Here is a 20,481-nt window from a genome sequence, read left to right as displayed (position 1 = left end):
CTAAATAATCTGGCCAGTCATGTTATTCTGATCTCATCTCTTCTTGTTCTTTTTGCGTTAGAGATGCTGGCTGTTCAAATTTCCAAATGATAAGAATCTTAAAACTCCATTATTTATAGGAAGTTATATTCTGTGTGTTCATTGCATATCAGTCATATGGAGGTCAATTTCATTTTACGTCTTCTCTTTATTCTATAAATACTATTTTTACCTGGACTGATAAAATATATTTACATGCACCATAACTGAAATATTTGAAATATATGTGTTTCTGTATATGTATGTGTATATGCACTCCAGCTCTGGCAAGAAGGGCTGGGTGGGTAGGTGAGAGAGAGGGAAGAAAAAATAATATTTAGGAAATACACAGTCTTGGTTTAATGGTGTTGGGGTAGATCTAGAAAGCCAACTATGAGTAATAAATGTGTGTATGCATGTATTATATGTGTCTGCATGTGTGCATGTGTCTGCATGTTCGTGTGTATGCATGTATGTATATGTATCTCTGTGTGTGTATTCCAAATTTGAATGCCATTGTTGTGTAGCAAAATTACCCCAAAACCCAGAGTTTTCAAAACAGCAGTAATTTTGGAAATCAGGCAGTTGAGAAGGGTTTGTCTGGGCAATTCTTTGATCCATGTGGCATTGGCCTGGTTATTTGGTAGCATTTAGCTGACACCTGGACTTGTGTGGATGTTTAAAGATGTGTCTATTCATATGCCTATTGCTTCAGTGGGAAGAGCTGGAGGATCTCAGATGGATCTCTTGCCCTTTCTATCTCAGGACTTCTCTATGTGGTCCCTTTTGCTGGGTAGCTAAACTACTTACTCAAAGATCAAGGTAGAAGTTTTCAGTCCTCTTAAGTCCAGGGATAGAATTGCATTATAATGTGACTTCCATTGTACTGTATTCATCAAATCAATCATAGTTCAACCCTGATTAGTAGTACTGATATTTGATTCCCTGCAAAAAGAAGAACATAAACAGTTATTGTCCACTAGGAGCAAGATGAATCTTTGGTTTCTAAGTTTATCAGTCTTTCTTCTGTTGTACAAAAGACTCAGTCCTGTGGTCTCTGGGTGGCTCACTTGGTAAAGCATCTGCCTTTGGCTCAGGTCATGATCTCAGGGTCCTGGGATGGAGCCCAGCATCAGGTTCCCTGCTCAGTGAGGAGTCTGCTTCGCCCTCTCCCCTTGCCCCTCCACCCCACTTGTGCTTGTGCTCTCTCTCTCTCTCAAATTAAGAAAAAAAAGACTCAATCTTTAGCTTTTGGAGTCATATCTTTCAGTTACCCAGAATTATCCATGATTTGTCTGACATCTTGATTTTCCTCAGAACTTGGATTCCAAAGCTATGAAATCCCAACCAGGCCAAGGCAACCAGAGATTGCTTTTGAAACACAATGGCAAGATGTAGACATCTTTCCAAAATCCATTTCAGCCTCTTTTGTAGCATTTTCCCTGAACTCACAAGAAATCGGAAAATCAAAGGGAAGTGATTATGACAGCAGAGTCTGAATTCTAATTGTACAGACTAAATGTTGGCTATCTCATGCCTCTCTGTCCTTGGACAGTTTTCTTATCCTTTCTATTCTTGCAATCCCTTTATGCTGAAAGCCTGAAAATGTATAGAATGTTTGGCCATCACAAATGTCCTGGCAGCCCTATGATTTTATTGGTATGCTTATTAAATATATTCACTAGCAAGACTGGCCTTTTGAAATTATAGCTTACATTGAAACACCAATAACAGATATAAAAATAAACAAAATGCAAAAAAAAGAAAGAAAATCCAAATAAACCATTCAAAGTAAGAAGTATCTTTAACAATTTATCAATGCAACTGTATTCTCCTTGGGTTTGTCTGATTTATGCCTCTAAATCCACAGAGGGGGTAATACCTACTTTTGTGATGATGTTCCCCTCTCCTTATCTTCTCTGTCTTCCCCAACTCCCTTCCCCCTGCCCTCTCTTCCTGTCTCTTTTTCAAAACAGGCCAACCCTTTCCTATAGACTCCACAAGGTTAATTCCTTGAGATAATGCCACTGTAGCATTAGGATTTTAGTGTCAGGAAATCCTGGATTATATTTCAAGTTTTGCAAGTTTCTGGTCTGGGGAGAGTGACTTAAGCTTTGAGGTTTTTCTCTTATCGAGTGTATGGGCAAAATATATGAGATATATACCTGAAGGGAGTGCCTGAGTCATAGTTCATACTCAAAACATGTGAATTCTCCTTCTTTTTCTCCCCAGGAGAAATAAAATGCTTCACCATCAATTTTAATGATAGGAAGAGAAAAAAAATAGAGAGGAGGAAAAATTGAATCTTCCTACTAAAGCATAAAAATGTATTCCTTCATGAATTTATGGTTGTTAATTCCATGAGTCATAGCTTGAAGCTAAATATGTTGAGGGTTCTTTTTGTTCTTCTTTTAATTCTGGGATGCCAGGGTTTTATAGAATATTATATATTTTTCCTTAAAAATAAAATCAATTGTATAACAAAAATATAAATAAAATCTGAAGTAATCTATTACCCACTGGAACTTTAGAGTTTCAAATGTGCTAAATGTAGCTGTAGAGATTACCTCATCAGCTCAGCCACAGTCAGTAACAACATCTGACAAGTAGTGAAGCTTAGTCACACTTTCCACAGGGGCAGCAACAGAACTTTTCAAACTTTCAGTCACTTGAGGAACAAAACAGAGAAATATTCAGAGAGTATTTTAATCACTGAGTACCTAATCTCTACTATTCTCCAACAATCATTTTCCAAGAAATCCAGTTTTCTTTATACAGCTATGCACATTCCAGATCCTCACCTTTGTTCTTATCAGATCCCCTTTCCATGGATATCCTATTTCTCCGTTCATGCTTCCATAATCTACAAATATTCTGTTCCACCATAAAGTACTCTTTGATCATACTCATCCATTTTGATAACTATGACCTCTGATGTCTGAGTTTTGTTTACCATTTAATAAAATATATTTTCTGTATTGCTTACTTTTGCAGATTTATATATGTACCTCCCTATCAATAAATACCCTAATCATAAAATTCTAATGTCACAAGCTCTGCCCTATATGTTTCTGTATCTCACATTTTATACAGAGCAGAAACACATTCAACATACATTGAATTGGTGATGAATGAAGAAAATATATTTCTGGAGCTGTCTTGCTGATGGATATATATAGATTTAATACCTAAATGTTTTTGCTTTCAATATAAACAAGAACTTACGGAAACCCCGTAATCCTTACAAAGTCAGTAGGGAAAATTTAGAATATGTAGCTGAAGAGATATCGTATATGATATACTCAATAATGAAACAAACAACAATTGAATAGCTAATATAATGAATCTGCCAGATACCTAGTACACCACAGTCAGGCAGTTAGAAAGTTGAATTTTTACTGCCTAGATTTTAAGTGTTATCATGTAGAAAATGATTAATGAAACTTCTAAACATTTCAAGTCTCTCAGTGTTCATATTATTTTAAAGAAACATCTTCCAATGAAATATGAGCATCTTGAAGACAGATATCTTGTTTTCTCAACTCTAGGTGGATATCTCAAATTTGATCATTCATGAGAATTACAGAAGGAGCTTGTCACAAAAACTGATACTTTGACCCACTCCCCCAGATTCTAATTCAGTAGATCAAAGGTGGCTTCCTTAAATTTGCATGATAATTGGCACTCCATGTGATTTTTGTTATTAGGTGGCCCTTGTGCCTCATTAGAGAAATACGGGGGGACTCCTATATATTTTAATATACATTACATAATGATATGATAGACTTTAAATGAATGAATGAGTAATGGAGTAAATTAAGAAAGAAACATAAGAAGGAGACAAAGTGTGTTGTAGTTTAGACATGGAAGAAAGCATGCCCGTTTCTCTTGTAAATGCATATGTGGACCTTGGTTATTTCTGTAGTAATCTGAATGTGCACGCTGGTTTATTTGTTCTAACCTTTAGGAATTTTATTTTGTGGTCTTGTGTAGTATTACCTAAGGAACTAGATTTGTACATTTCCATCTTAAATTCTTTTTAGTGGGTAAAAATGCAAGAACACATTTTGCAGGATATATTGCTCTATATGAATATTGTCAGTCAGGGAAAAAAACATATGGTAGGTCCGTGAGCTGGGTTCTAACAAGTAATGCTTATAACCACAGATGAGTTTTCAATGTTACGAACTTGTATTCAGCAGAGAGTAATTCCCAGTTACAAGCCCCTACATATCAAGGTGATTGGGAAGCAGTAGTCAGAAGGTAATTTTCAGGCAGTGGGGCACCTGCAATCATTTACCAGGAAGGTAATAAGAAACAAAACAAAATGATACAAGGGTAATCACATCCTGTTGATTCAACCCAGCTTCACAAGAGAATAAGAGGCAACTTTTCCAGTTAAAATTTTTGAAGTAAACATTACTAGTGAAGCTTATCCAACAAACATTCGGAATATGGTATTACCGTTACCTAGCATGTTTTTAATAAAAATAAACAAACAACAACAATAACAACAAAAAAACAATAAAATAATTTTAGGTAATTAATTTAACTGCTCTGTATTTTTTTTTTAATTTACTTAAAGAAAAGACCATGTGGTAGGTATGTCCTTTTTATCAAGTTTATTTGGAAGGCAAAAGTAAGTTACAGTACAACCACTGGGTAGATTGATACATGGCAGAAAGAGCCAAACAAACATCATTTCTTACTTGGACTGTGCAAATATAGTTTATCCAAGCTTTTTACATGAGTTTAGGCTTCACAGTTTTGAAAAATGTATATATTTGTTGTCGGTGTGCATGTGTGTATCCCCATATGTATATTCATTTATTGGCATGAAAAGATGGAGATAAAAAGTAAAGAAATGTATAAATACATAGTGGCAGCGCTTCATCTTTTGAGTTTTGTCTTTTCAAACTATGGCCTGCACCCACTTGCACTGGACTCACCTGAAGGAATTGTTATGGCTGTTTGGGGTGGTCATTAAGAGGATATGACCTCCAGTTGACCTACAAGCTGAACCCAGGCAATCAAAGATTCCTCACCTCCTCCCTTGTCTTTGAAATATTCTTTCTACCCACTATCCCATAGTGGAAGCAGTTTTTTAAGAAAGCAGTCTGAGTAAGCAATATGTTGCTGAGATCATCTAGACTGTTTTTATGACTGAAACCACTTAAGTCCTCTGTATAAACTTTTAGAGAACATTCTTGTAAGTGGGTATGGAGATATACTCATCTTACAGCTTTCCAAGGCCAGTCTTATATGTAAGTTCCTTTGCTTTTTAAAACTGCCACCTAACAATCTGGAGTGGCCAGACTCTTTCTTTGGTCTCCATCTATGGGGGGAAATTTTTAAATCATCAATGGACTGAATATTTGTGTACCCCCCCAAATTCATTATGTTGAAACCCTAACTCCCAAAGTGACGATATTTTGAGATGGGGCCTTTAAAAGGAATTAGGTTTAAATTAGGTCATAAGGGTGGGGCCCTCATGACAGAATTAGTGGATTTATAAGAAGCACAAGAGAACCATATTTCCCTTTTTTATCTTTGTGTACAAATTGGGGGAAAGCCATATGAAGACATAGTGAGAAGGCAGCTGCCTGCAAGCCAGGAAGAGAGCTCTCACCAGGAAAAAAGATGACACAGACATTACGCCCTTAAAGAAAAAGTAACCCAAAATGGATCAGAGACCTAAATATAAAACACAAAACTCTAAAATTCCTACAAGGAATTGGGAGAAAATCTAGATGACCTTGGACATGGCAATGATGTTTTAAATATAACACTAAAGTCATGAACTGTGAAAGAAATTGTTAATCTTGACTCCATTTTTTTTTTTTAAATTCTACACTGTGAATGATATTGTTAAGAGAATAAGGAGATAAGTCATATCCTGGCAGAAAATATTCGAAAAAGACAAATTTGATAAAGGACTATTACCTAAAATATACAACAAACTTAAAACTCAACAGTAAGAAAACAAATAACCCAATTTAAAAACTGGACAAAAGACCTAACAGACACCTCATCAAAGAAGACATACATATGGGAATAAGAATTTGAAAAACTGCTCAACATCATATACACAGGGAAATGCAAATGAAAACAACAAGACACCATTACACCCCTAATAGAATGGACAAAATCTGGAACATTGACTACAACAAATGTTGGACAGGATGTGGAGCAACAGTAAGTCTCATTTACTGTTGGTGGAAATGCAAAATCGTACAGCCGCTTTGGCAGTTTGGCAGTTTCTTACAAAATTAAACAGTCTTACCATATGATCCAGGAATCATGCTCCTTGATATTTACTCAAGGATTTGAAAACTTATATTCACACAAAAACAGTATACAGGTATTTATAACAGTTTCACTCATACTTCCAAAACTTGGAAGCAACCAAGATTTCCTTCGGTAGGTGAATGTATAAACAAACTGTATATCCAAAGAATGGAATATTGTCTAGCACTAAAAAGAAATGAGCTATCAAGCCATGAAAAGACATTGAGAATCTTTAAATACCTATTATCAAGTGAAAAAGGCAATCTGAAAATATACACTGTATGATTCTGATTATATGATTTCTGAAAAAGACAAAATTATGAAAAGAGTAAAAAGATCAGTGGTTTCCAGGTATTGAGGGAGGGAGAGATAAATAGATGGAGCAGAAAAGATTTTTAAGGCAGTTAAACTACTCAATACTATAATGATGAATATATTCCATCATTGTCCAAACCCATAGAAAGTACAACACCAAGTGATCCCTAATATAAACTAAGGACTTTGGGTGATAATGAGGTTCAATATAGGTTCATCAATTATAGCAAATGTACCATTCTGATGCAGGATGTTGATAGTGGGAGAGCTGTGTGTGTGTACTCCGAGAAGGAATAGGGAGAGGGTTCACGATAACTGTACTTTCTTCTCAATTTTGCTGTGGACCTAAAACTGCTCTAAAAAAGTCTATTTAGAAGGAAAAAATAAGTTACTGGGCATCAGCTGTGTTCTAGGCTACCCCACTTACAAGCATCTGGGCAATGTGTTAGAAGGAGATTACTGTATACTGGGATCATATTCCTATGACAATTTGACAGAGCATTCTCCAGTTACCTATGTGCCTTTGGGGGAAGTCATAGCTAAGCACATCCACTGAACCATCTTGAAGAGAACTGTGAGTTGAAATGGGTTCTTAAGATAGTCATTTCTAGGGTGCCTGGGTGGCTCAGTCAGTTAAGCGACTGCCTTCGGCTCAGGTCATGATCCTGGAGTCCCGGGATCGAGTCCCGCATCGGGCTCCCTGCTCAGCGGGGAGTCTGCTTCTCCCTCTGAACCTCCTCCCTCTTGTGCTCTCTGTCTCTCATTCTCTCTCTCGCAAATAAATAAATAAAATCTTTAAAAAAAAAAAAAGATAGTCATTTCTGAGAAATATGTATCAACCCTGGACATACTGTTTTCTTACCATAAGCAAATTTGGCTGACAGGTTTCTTCTCACCTTGTGTCTGATGTAACTCTACTATAAAAGAAGGGATATAATGGCAATGGAATGAAATTACTGAAATTCATACTCTAAAACAAGGCTTGTGCTGATTTCTCTTCTCTGATTCTCTTAAATGAATAACATTCAAATTGTATAAATACATCTATCATTCACTTGGCGATGATTGATTTTACTGTTATATTTTTATATTTAGCAAATAACACTTAAATGATTTCATTGTAAACCTTTATCCTGGACAATAATCTCAAACTTCTACACACCAGAGCCAAGTCCCATTTATAATGTATTATTTTTAGAGCATCTTTATTTTTTTTCAAATATTAGAAAATATATGTTTCTTTCATAAAATATTTTTATAAATTCCTCGCTTGTTCATTTCTGCATCAATTCAATTCCTTTTTATACAATTATCATATGTGATAAAACATTGCTCTTTTTAATAAGGATGCTTGAGGCTTTTTTGTATGCATGAATTAGTTGAATCATTTATTACCATATTATTATAATTTCTCTTGATAAGAATAATTTTCATTTTTATTTAGCTTCAGGAAAATTTTCCTGAACTCCCTCAATTAAAAATTCACAAATATTGAAAGTTGTAGGATCGATTTTCCTGGTTCCTGAGGCTCTCCTCTCAAAGTCATTACACATACAATCAATTTGGTAAAAAAAAAAATACTGCTTCAATGTTCTATGTTCAAACTGATTGACTAATCCTTTCTACTTCTAAAAGACTATTTTTAACTTGAATATGCAACCCTATTTACTCTCATTATATCAATATACTGTCTATAAAAATGTTTGTTAAACTCTGTAGTTGTCAGTTTTAAATTATAATTGGCATCGTCCTATGAATTGCACTACTAACTAATCAATTGTGTGTTTGGTTGAAGCCATTGGCGCCTTTCTCAAAAAGTGACATGATCTCTGGGGCACCTGGGTGACTCAGTAGGTTAAGCCTCTGACTTTGGCTCAGGTCCTGATCTCATGGTCCTAGGATCTCATGATCTCAGGGTTCTGGGATAGAGTCTTGTGTTGGGCTGTGCACTCAGCTGGGAGTCTCCTTGTCCCTCTCCCTCTGCCCCTCCCTGTACTTGTGCTTGCTCGCTCTCTCTCAAATAAATATTTTTTTTAAAAAGTGACATGATTCAAATATTTTTTAAGAAGTAAAAAAACGTGGGGCGCCTGGGTGGCTCAGCCGTTAAGCGTCTGCCTTCGGCTCAGATCATGATCCTGGAGTCCCAGGATCGAGTCCCACATCGGGCTCCCTGCTCGGCAGGAAGTCTGCTTCTCCCTCTCCCTCTCCGCCTGCTTGTGTTCCCTCTCTCGCTGTCTCTCTGTCAAATAAATAAATAAAGTCTTAAAAAAAAAAAAAAAGAAGTAAAAAAAACGTAGTTGTTAAATGTTGACCTATGTATCGAGTAGCAAATGTGTTTATATTATGTATTTATATGCATATATAAAATAAATGTAAATACATATATGCATATACTTATTCATAATATAGCTCATCTACATGAGGACTTTTTTTTATAACTCAGGTAATAGTCCCTGACCCTCTGGAAAATGTGTTTCAAAGTTTTTAAATTTAAGGTTCTACTGACAAAGCTATCTAATTTATATGTACCTATGTTTGATACAAATGGAGATATAACACATAACATTTTTTTATATCTTTATTGAATCCAAGTACTAGTTCATAAAAAAGTACCTTTAATGTGTCCTTTGGCACTATGAAATCAAGAATGTGATTTTTACCTGGTATTTTTGGAATCGATTTCATCACTTTGTTTTGCTTGGGTACTTAGATCTAGTTCTTATTGTGGTTGTTATATCCTTTTAAAAACAGTGACTTTCTTAATCTGATAAATGTTAAAATGACTCCTGCCTACAATCTTTGTTCAAGTACCCACAATTCTTCAATGTTTTCCATCATCAAACTTTGACAACCCTGTCAGGAAGCTATGTAAATTGTTCTGTAAAGAGGAAGATTAACCTCTCCTCAAATCATCTTATCTGACACTTGTGAGGAGCACAACTTGTGAAATATTTAGTAATCCAGCAGAGGAGCAAGCTTGGGCTGTGCAGCTGCCCTCCAAAGTACCCTAAGGAACACAAAGAAATGAGCTTCCTTGGGCGCCTGGGTGGCTCAGATGGTTAAGCGTCTGCCTTCGGCTCAGGTCATGATTCCAGGGTCCTGGGATCGAGTCCCGCATCGGGCTCCCTGCTCAGCGGGGAGTCTGCTTCTCCCTCTGCCTCTCTCTCTCTCTCTCTATCTCTCATGAATAAATAAATAAAATCTTAAAAAAAAAAAAGAAATGAGCTTCCTCTTTTTTTTTTAATTATGTTATGTTAATCACCATACATTACATCATCAGTTTTTGATGTAGTATTCCATGATTCATTGTTTGCGTATAACATTAGGTGCTCCACTCAGTACGTGCCCTCTTTAATACCCATCACCAGGCTAACCCATCCCCCCCACCCGCCCTCCCCTCTAGAACCCTCAGTTTGTTTCTCAGAGACCATAGTCTCTTTTTAAAAAAAATTTTTATTGTTATGTTAATCACCATACATTACATCATTAGTTTTTGGTGTAGTGTTCCATGATTCATTGTTTGTGTATGACACCCAGTGCTCCATGCAGAATGTGCCCTCTTTAATACCCATCACCAGGATACCCACCCTCCCCCCCTCCCCTCAGAACCCTCAGTTTGTTTTTCAGAGTCCATCATCTCTCATGGTTAATGGGCTTCTTAATTGCCATGAATAGAATGTTTTGGGATTTGTGGTTTTAAACAAAGGATTCGAGGGTGCCTGGGTGGCTCAGTTGGTTAAGCAGCTGCCTTCAGCTCAGGTCATGATCCCAGGGTCCTGGGATCGAGTCCCGCATAGGGCTCCCTGCTCAGCGGAGAGCCTACTTCTCCCTCTCCCTCTGCCTGCCTCTCTGCCTACTTGTGCTCTCTCTCTCTATCTCTGTCAAATAAATAAATAAAATCTTTAAAAAAAAAAAAAAAAGGATTCGATGACATGGTTTTAGTAACATTTTTAAGGCAGTGTTTGTCTCAGAAGACTGGCTTTCTCATGAAAGTATTTCATTTAAAAATGCACTTCTTAAAACAGAAAGAAAAAAGGTATATCTGTGCTATTTCTCAATTAATATATAATTCATACTGCTTTTTTTTTTAAATATGTATTACAGGAGTTATTAGAACTGCCTTACATAATATGGACAGAGAAGCCAGAGAACACTATTCAGTGGTCATTCAAGCCAAAGACATGGCTGGACAAGTAGGTGGGCTTTCTGGATCGACAACGGTCAACATCACCCTGACTGATGTCAATGACAACCCCCCACGGTTTCCTCAGAGTATGTACTGGTTTCTTATGACTTACATTTATTACTCTTTATTTGCATAAAACAAAATGATATACTTAAGTATATGATGTCATGTTACTGTTAACTTAAATGGGAATATTTTGTGTTTGTGCTATATGGTTTCCTTTCTATACACAAGAGTAAAGAAATCACTCTGCTTATTGTCTCCTGAACCTGGTAGATAATTGCCACCATGTTAAAAAATATGTGTTTCAATTGGCATTATAGTTAAATATTAAAAATGATATACTGGTACTAAGTACCACTAAGTATATCTTGCATTTGCTAAAGCAGTTATGTATTAATAAGGTATACAGGGAGATACCCAAAATACATTCTGATCCTGACATTCTACTCTTGCAAAAAAAAAAAAAAAATTGCATATGTGCTTTTGGTGACTGAAATTTAAAAAAACAAAATCATGTTAAGAATGGATGCTCTCCACACCCACCCACCCATCCACACACACACGTGCACATACAAAACATCCCACAGCAAGGTGCAGCTAATACAATAAGGTCCGCTCTCAGTAGAATATGAACCTTGTAAATGGAGGGCACAAACTTTCAGGCAATTCAGGGTCAGAAGGTGTCAGTTCTGTTGAGTGTGAAGAAAAAATGGTGTTTATGACATCATCAGAATGGGAAAGAAATACATTCCAGTATTTCTAATGTGGCAGAAATTGTGGATGACATTTTATAGAATAATCTTTAATTATCATAAAAATCCTGTAGGGGTGCTATCCCTTATGTCCTTTCGACACATGATGTTTAAAAATTGCAATAAAGTAGACACCATGGTATGTCAATACAGGCTTTTCACAAGTTTGTGTAAAATACTTTCCCCCACTATATCTCTTAATATTTCTCTTGGTACACTCCAGGCCTAGCCACAATGGTATACTGCCTGTTCCCAAAATATAATAGTCTTACACATTCTTAATTCAACCCAGAATTTTCCATATTCACATTTCTCTGTTTAAAAGTCTTGTTATAAATTTCTCTGAAATTTGTTGCAGAATTAAAGAGTTAATAAATTCTTGTTTTCTGTTACATGGCACTTTCATGTTATATTTATTTCCATAGGTACATATGGCTTCTACTATTATAAGTCTCTTTAAGTAAGAATGATGCTTAAATTGTCTATGTAACCTTAAGTGTTCAGATCAGAGCCCAGCCCTTGATAAATGATTGCTAGATGAATGAGTGGATGAGTTGAATTTAAATACTCTTTCAAACTACCATTGTTAAAAGACATACAAGTCAAGTTCATAGTTAGGTAGCATCAGTTTAAAATATTGGTTCTAGAGATGGGGCATCTGGGTGGCACAGTTGGTTGAGCATCAACTCTTTGGTCATTAGATTGAGCCCCGCATTGGGCTCTGCTCTGCGTGGACTCTGCTTTAGACTCTCTCTCCCTTTGTCCCTCCCCCCACTCTCTTTCTCTAAAATAAATAAGCAAATCTTTAAAATATATATAATGGTTCTAGAGATAGATTATGTGACCTGATTCATTCATGTGGCCTTTGTTCTATGAAGAAAGTAGGTTTATTATAAATCATAGATAAGTTCATATTACATTAAACCACAAAATTCAATTTTATAACTTTACAAATTACAGTGCATTTGTGTATTTATTTCATCACTCAGTTCACACAATGTGCACATACACATATACCACTCTATTAATGCTATTCTTTTGTAGTATAAAGACACTAAAGTTCAAAGATTTTTTTTAATGAGCAATAATGCTAACATCAATTGAACATAAACTGTATTACAGTTTACAAAGGCAACTTGTCTACCTTATTTTCAAGTAGATACTATCGCTGCTATTTGAAAGATATAGATTAATATTACACCTCTTAATAGAATGAAATTTAAGGGGTACACTACAAAGATTCAATAATGCTTGATCAGGATGCAAATAGCATCTCTCACTCTCCCCCTCCTTTTCTCCATAAACTAATTTTTAAATTTATGAGTCCATTAAAGTTGATTTTAAAAATCAACAGAAAACTGTACTTGTGATAAATATGGAGAAATTATTCCTAATTTTATTCTTTTGATTAATAACAGGGTTATTGTTGAAACATCAGGTTATGGTGAAAACTGTTATCTTACCTGATGGGGAAACAGAATAAATGTACACTCTCTGAGTGAACTCAATGTATCTAGGAAGGTCTACCTTTCTTCCGTCAGGAGCAATCTATGCAGAACGACAGGCAGATGTCAACCCTGCCACATTGTGAGACGCACTTAGAGTTTTGAAGCAGAGTCAGTACGCACCCAGAACCTTACACTCTGACTTGTTTAAGAGATACTTTAATCTGTACTCATATTGCATTAAACACAATGCTGCTTTCAGAATAATTAGTGTCATCTTGACAAGAGTGGCTTGTAGTAAATTATTTTTAATTTACCTCTAAGCATCATAATTCATCAAATGGCTACATATATAATGGGAAACTATAAATGCTTGGCGAGAAAAGAGATATATTATGAGGATTTATGTTCATGAAGCACCATGAAATGCACAAATCTTTATAGAATTCAACTTATGTAAAGATTATATCCAGTCATCAAATGGATCCAGTAGTTTGTTTCTCTTAAGATGTGACTTTTTTACAGGTCTCCTCTGACTTCTTTCTCATTTCACCTGTCTCAGAGAGCCATTGTTTTTATATCACTACTATGATCAACTCTAGCATAAACATCTACACACAAAACTTTGCAAAAATATTCCTTCAAAGCATTTTTCCCCTTTTTCTTTTGTCTGTAACCTACCATGCCCCGAGGAAGTGAATCAGTTTGTTATATCTTGTACTTTCATGTTATCACTGTATTTTTTAATTTGAAATAAATTGACTCTGAACAAGTGTTTGAAAACTAGGGAATGAACTAGACTGATAATTTCCTTTATGAAGACTTTACACTAGGTAGTTGCAAACCCAGTGACCTAGGATGAAAGGCAAATAAAGATCCAGGCTGAAGTAGGCTGCCTGTCACTGTCAGGGAGACAGAGGGCAGAATAGAGACCGGTTGGTACATGCCTAAGAATAGGATGGCCACTGCTCAGTTCTACATATTGCATACATGTGGCCAGGAAAATGTTAAGAAAGGGAGACCCTTGCAAGATTCAGAGCGAAAGAACAAATCAGCCCTTCTATATTGAGTATTTACTCAAAGGACATAATTGATGCCCAATTCTCCTTCACAGAAAAATCTTGGGGTGTAAAATTCCCCCATATTATTCCTTCTCTTGAAAGGAATGTATTCCACTTCTTAAGATTCTTGCAATGCCCTTTTCTGGTTTTCACTATGTTACAGTAATATTGCAGTTATCGCTTAATTTATTCTTAGGTAGGTAAAAAGTCACTGACCTCCATTATTCTGTGTAAATAACACGCACATAAAAATCACTAACTTACATGAAAATTCACAAAGCGGACTTTCTGTACTCTAAATGAAAGGATCTGTATTTTTACAATTGCCTTTGAGTAAGTAAGAATGAATAACCTATTCATAGTTGATATAATGCTGTGGAATATTTGGAGGATCAAGGCCTAAAAGTTCAATAGATGGCACTACTTTCTATAATACTAAGAGTTACAGATGTTTTACCTGCATTGAGTAAATCTTAACGTTGGTGAAAAATAAAACACAACTGATGAATATATTGATGTTGTTATGATTTCGTTGATAGCAAAATATATTAGAGGAAAGAACATTATTTTCACTTTATTATTTACATTTTCATGAAAAGAAATCTAAATGGCATTTAATATATTCAGCGTTAATATTTTATTTGAAACAGGAATTGAAAGAAACAAAACAAGAAAGCCTCTCCTTTGATCAATCAAAATGTGAAGTGTATGTTTTAATTACCAGCAAGTTGACATTTCTCTAGTGTACTTTAAAAATGACATCTAGTTCACTTTTTCTTTTTCTTCAAGTCTTTATTTAAATTCCAGTTAGTTAACATGCACTGTAATATTATTTTCAGGTGTAGAATTCAGTGAGTGCCTTACACACTATACCCAAGTGCCCTCCTTAATGCCCATCACCCATTTAGCTCAACCCCTGCCCACCTCTCCTCCAGCAACCCTCAGTTCTCTATATTTAAGAGTCTGTTCTATGGTTTGCCTTTCTCTTTTTTTTTTTCCCCTATGCTCATCTGTTTTGTTTCTCAAATTTCACATATGAGTGAAATCATATGGTATTTGTCTTTCTCTGACTTATTTTGCTTAACATAATACTCTGTACTTCCACCCACATCATTGCAAATGGCAAGATTTCCTTCTTTTTATGGCTGAGTAATATTCCATTGTGTGTGTGTGTGTGTGCGTGTGTGTTTACCACTTTATCCATTCATCAGTCCATCAGGTGATGGACATTTGGGCTCGTTCCATAATTTGGGGTGCATGTGTCCCTTCAAATCTGTATTTTTGTATCCTTTGTATAAATACCTAGTAGTATAATTGCTGGATCATAGAGTAGCTCTATTTTTAACTTTCTGAGGAACCTCCATACTGTTTTCCAAAGTGTTTGCACCAGTTTGCATTCCTACCAACAGTGTAAGAGCCTTCCCCTTTCTCTTCATCTTCGCCAATATGGGTTTTTCCAGCCAGTGTTATTTTTAGCCATTGTGACAGGTGGGAGATGATATCATTTTAGTCTGGTTACAGGTATGTATTTTGAAACTTGCTGAGGGTTTTTCTAAATGTCAGTATGTATTTCATTGAGATAGTGTCCATATGTACTTTAGGAAAAGGTAAATTCTACAGCTTCATACTTAGTTTTCTACACATGTAAATTAGTTCAAGTTTATTCATTGTGCCATTCAACTTTCTATATCCATACAGAATTTTGTTTGTCGACTATTGAGAAATATATGTTAATGTATCCCACTGTATCACTGGATTGTTCAATTTATCCTTTTATTTTCTTTTGGTTTGGGTTTTTTTTTTTTTTAGATATAGTTTAAAATCATGTTACTGGATATACACAGATTTAAAGCAAGATATAGTCCTCTTGGATTGAAAATATTTCATTGTGGAACATCTTTCTAATAATCATCTATAACTTTAAGTCCATTTTATCTGTAATATAACACACCAGACCTTTTTTTTTATTTTTGATTAATGGTTAGATGGTATAATGTTTTCCATCATTTTACTTTCAAAGTATATTATTTTTATTTTTTAAAAGTTTCATATGAGCAAAAAAAAAAGTTTCATATGAGCCACTAACCTAAGTTTCTGGTATTATTTTGTTTTACTTTAATATGATTTCACAGTATCTATTGCTTATTTTTATTTAATGTACGTACAATTAATTACTGATATATTTCTGTTCAAGTCTACCATCTTGCTATTTTTTTTAAATTTTTGCCCTTTTTCTTCTTTTTTACATTCTTTGAATTAGTAATATTCTTCACTGTCTTCATTTTCTCCTTCAGTAACAATTTATTTTACTGATTTTTTTCTTTAGTATTTGCTCTAGATATTATAATTTATTTTAGTTCATCTTAAATTATAATTTTATCATTTGAAACAAATGGAACAACTTTAAAACTGTTTAACTCCATTGCATTGATTTTTTTTTTTTTGCTATTTTGACATCTTATATATTAAACCCTACATAAAATTGTCATTATTTTTGTTGTGTTAAATAGTAAATGATAATTTTTAAGTCAACAATAATTTATCCTTTTTGGTGGTATTTCTTCTTCCCTGTATTGCTGTGTTTGTAAAGGAAATTCTAAATTTTCTTAAAATATCCCTTTCTGCTGTTCCTTTTAGTACTGGTCTACTGTCAATGAATTCTTTCCTTTTCTTTTTTTTTTTAACTTATAATTTTGCTTGCTTTTTTTAGATGGCATTCCCACTAGGAGTAGAATTCTAATTTGGAGGATTTTTCTTATTTTAGTAATAAATTATACAACTTAATTGTCTGCTGACCACCCTCTTGTCTGTTGAAAATCAGTTATCAGTCTTATTATTGCTTCACTGTAGATTAGTTTATTCTACTTTAATGGATCTTTCTTATTTTAAATATTTTTATTTGAATTTGATATTCAAGAGTTTAACTATGGTGCCCCTAAGAGGTACTTACTTAAAAAAAAAAAAATCTGCTTTTCAGTTATAAGGAATTTTTAAGCTATTTTTTGTTAGTGCTAGAAAGTTTTGGTCAGCATTTATTCAAATATTTCTTTTATTTTACTTTATCACTTCTACTGGTTGTGCAAAAGCATGCATGCTAGGTCTTTTAGCTGTGTACTATAAATCTATTATTCTTTTTTTGTGTGTTTACTTATTATTTTTATCTCTCTCTTTGTAACTTGCATATTTTATTGACCTACATTTTAGTACAATAATCTTTTCCACTGTGTTTATCCTCTAATAACTTGTCTATTAAAGCTATTATGTACACACTTCAGCATTGAAATATTTTTGTTGTATAATTTTCACGTGACTTATTAAATACACATTATTGGTATCTGCTAAAATTCTCTATTTTTCTCCCACATGTTCTTAAACATTAATCATGATCATTTCAAAACTCTTTTCTAATAATTCTAATATCAACATCATATCTAGGTATTTTTATTGTTTTTTTTTTCCCTTTTGGTTTTGGTAATTTTCCAATTAGAAGCCTGCCTTGGAATTATTCATTGAAGATTATGTATAAACACTTACAGAAGTCCCTGCTTATGTCATCTTCCTCCAAAGAATTATTTTCTTGTAGATATATGGAATTTCATTTACCTAAATTAGTTAGATTTTCTTAGAACTGCTTTGTTTCATTTTCCCCTTATTCCTGGGATGTAGCCCTTATTCCTAAACACAAATTTTTCTCTAGTATCAATTGAAGCATTTACCAGTTCTGATTCCTAGTGTCTCCTGGCTTCTGAAATCTCTATTAGCTCTTTTGTCTTCCTGTTTTGCTTTGTCTTGGTTTCTTGGAGTCTCCACATACGCACATGTTGTATATGTACCTGCAATTATCACAGGAATATTGCTTCACATTCTGGGGACTATTTCTCTGATGTTTCTTCTTTCTATGCCTTTGTTCTTATTTGAGCTACGATGCCAGGGCTGAACCCCAACCTCTCTCTCCACAAACTAATTGTTGCTTGGATTCTTTCCCCTAGCACTGCATATTTAAAAAAATGCCCTGAATCATTGTCAATATAAAAACTCATATTGTTGGGGCACCTGGGTGGCTCAGTCGGTTAAGCATCTGCCTTCAGCTCAGGTCATGATCCCAGGGTCCTGGTATCGAGCCCTGAGTCTGGCTCCTGACTCAGCGGGAGCCTGCTTTTACCTGCCCAACCCCCACTCATGCTCTCTCTCCTCTCTCACGTTCTCAAATAAATAAATAAATAAATAAATAAATAAAATCTTTTAAAAAAACATATTGTTCTTACTTTCTCTCAAGGATTGTATCTCAGGGCACCTGGGTGGCTCAGTTGGTAAGCATCTGCCTTTGGCTCAGGTCATGATCCTAGGGCTTGGGATCGAGCGAGCCCTCAAGAGCCCTGGGTCTGGCTCCCTGCTTAGCAAGGAGCCTGCTTCTCCCTCTCCCTCTGCGTGCTGCTCCACCTGCTTGTTCTCTCTCTCTCTCGGTCAAATAAATAAATAAAATCTTAAAAAAAAAAAAAAAAGGATCATATCTCATCCAGGCTTTTTACTTTGAATACTCTCCAGTGACTTGAAATAGTCATTGTATGTTACTGTGCAGCTTCTGTAGCTATACTCCAGACACGATCACTTCACCATCTTCATTGGAATGACCAGCCCACTGAAGTTTAAATGGAAAGAACATGGATAATACATGAATAGTATGTCAACTTGATATCTAATATGGTTAGATTGAAAGTATAAATTCAAAAGAAAGCTGGAATTCTCAAATTAGCTGTAAAACCTAAAAGTTATTGGTCTATTGTAAATATTTTTTCATTCTGCTTTGTAGAGTCAAAGTGTGTTTATTTAATGTTATGGGATTTAGTATATAAAATAAGAATAATTAAAAGTTATTATATGTTTATTCCATTAAACAGGGTACAGATACCTTTAGGGCATATTCTTTCATACAAGGTAATAGCTATAAATAAATAAGGCTGTGGCATTCTATTAATTTTAAAATTGAGTATTTTGAAATAATTTACGATAGTCTATTTAGTAACTTACCAGTTATAAAATGTCAATCATTTTATGATTTGTTTTTAATCTATTTGGTTGTATGCTATGGCAGAGTTGTAAGATTGATTCCTTTTCTTTTGCTCACCTATTTTGTATAGATATGTATGCGTATGGTAATAAGCATATATTTCTTAGAAATTATATGATTGTTACTAACTAGTCTTTACAAATCGTTTTTTTAATTCTTCACAGAATGCTGAAAAAAGTAGGAATGATCTTCAATTAGAATTTATAAGTTTACAGTTTCTCGGATTTTATGTCATGTTTATGAATAAAAGTGAGAGAATGCTAAAAAAAAGTGGCCCCCTTTACTAGGACTTTGAAAAAAATTTCTTAAAGGATAATCAGCTTTGTAGTAATGCATGTTGACATATGGTAACAGCAAATGTGTTAGGGTAGGCAAATTTTTTATTTATTTATTTATTTATTTATTTAGGTTAAGCAATTTTAAATGTACTATTCCATAGTACAGTGGAATTTTAATATAGGACAATTGTCCTTTTAATGTGTGACATTGTAATGTGCATTCAATTGGCTGTAGTATTTGTCATACTTTATTCATATAGTAAAAACATTGCAGTCAGGGCTTAGCATAATGATTAATGATCAGTATTTAATAAGAGTTTTTTAGATGCAGGAAAATCCCAGATTCCTTGTGTGTCTTTTTAAATTTGAGAGTCGCATTTCCAAGGTAAACTTCATCTGCTGGGTAAAGCAATTTAAAATAGAGATTTAGATGGGGCACCTGGGTGGCTCAGTTGGTTAAGCGACTGCCTTCGGCTCAGGTCATGATCCCGGAGTCCCGGGATCGAGTCCCGCGTCAGGCTCCCTGCTCAGCAGGGAGTCTGCTTCTCCCTCTGACCCTCCTCCCCCTCATGCTCTCTGTCTCTCATTCTCTCTCTCGCAAATAAATAAAATCTTAAAAAATAAAAATAAAAATAAAAAAAAAATAAAGTAGAGATTTAGAAACTTCCTGGTTAATCTTATATATAATGTCGACATCCTGGATAAGTCAGATATCACAGCCTAACCACTTACATGTCAATCAGCCTTCCCCCAGAATCACCTATAAATAAACATTTATCTTATATAAGTATTCACTTTCCCAGGTAAATACTATTAAGGTAAGAAAAATATTAATTAGTCAAAATAAATATAATTATCAAATTGATTACAGCTTTTATAGGCCGGGACCCAGGGTTAATTTTAGGGAATGACTTATTTACTGATCTGGCAAAATTACTGAAGCAAAGAGACAAGGTCTTTTAAAAAGCAATTAGAATCAATATTATCCTGGGGGGTGGGGCAGTATATTACCAGCGGCAAGCTTCAATAAACCAAATGCCCTTTTATCATTCTCACCAAGTCTTCCT

General features: G+C 34.8%; 1 protein-coding gene across 5 annotated transcripts in view; it reads left to right on the top strand.

Annotated features, from left to right (window-relative positions):
- Positions 1–20,481, top strand: part of CDH18 (cadherin 18) — a 318,946-nt gene that overhangs the window by 191,942 nt on the left and 106,523 nt on the right. For all 5 annotated transcript variants that reach the window (XM_034998813.1, XM_034998812.1, XM_034998817.1 and 2 more), the window contains exon 4: positions 10,726–10,893. In XM_034998813.1, coding sequence (XP_034854704.1) covers positions 10,726–10,893 — 168 coding nt within the window. The remainder of the gene's footprint in view (positions 1–10,725; positions 10,894–20,481) is intronic.

The sequence above is a fragment of the Mirounga leonina genome, unplaced genomic scaffold (assembly GCF_011800145.1).
Source record: "Mirounga leonina isolate KUSES-001 unplaced genomic scaffold, KU_Mleo_1.0 Mir_95, whole genome shotgun sequence".
NCBI classification, from domain to species: Eukaryota; Metazoa; Chordata; class Mammalia; order Carnivora; family Phocidae; genus Mirounga; species Mirounga leonina.
The sequence above is the reverse complement of the archived record's forward strand: the minus strand, read 5'-3'. Positions and strand labels throughout refer to the sequence as shown.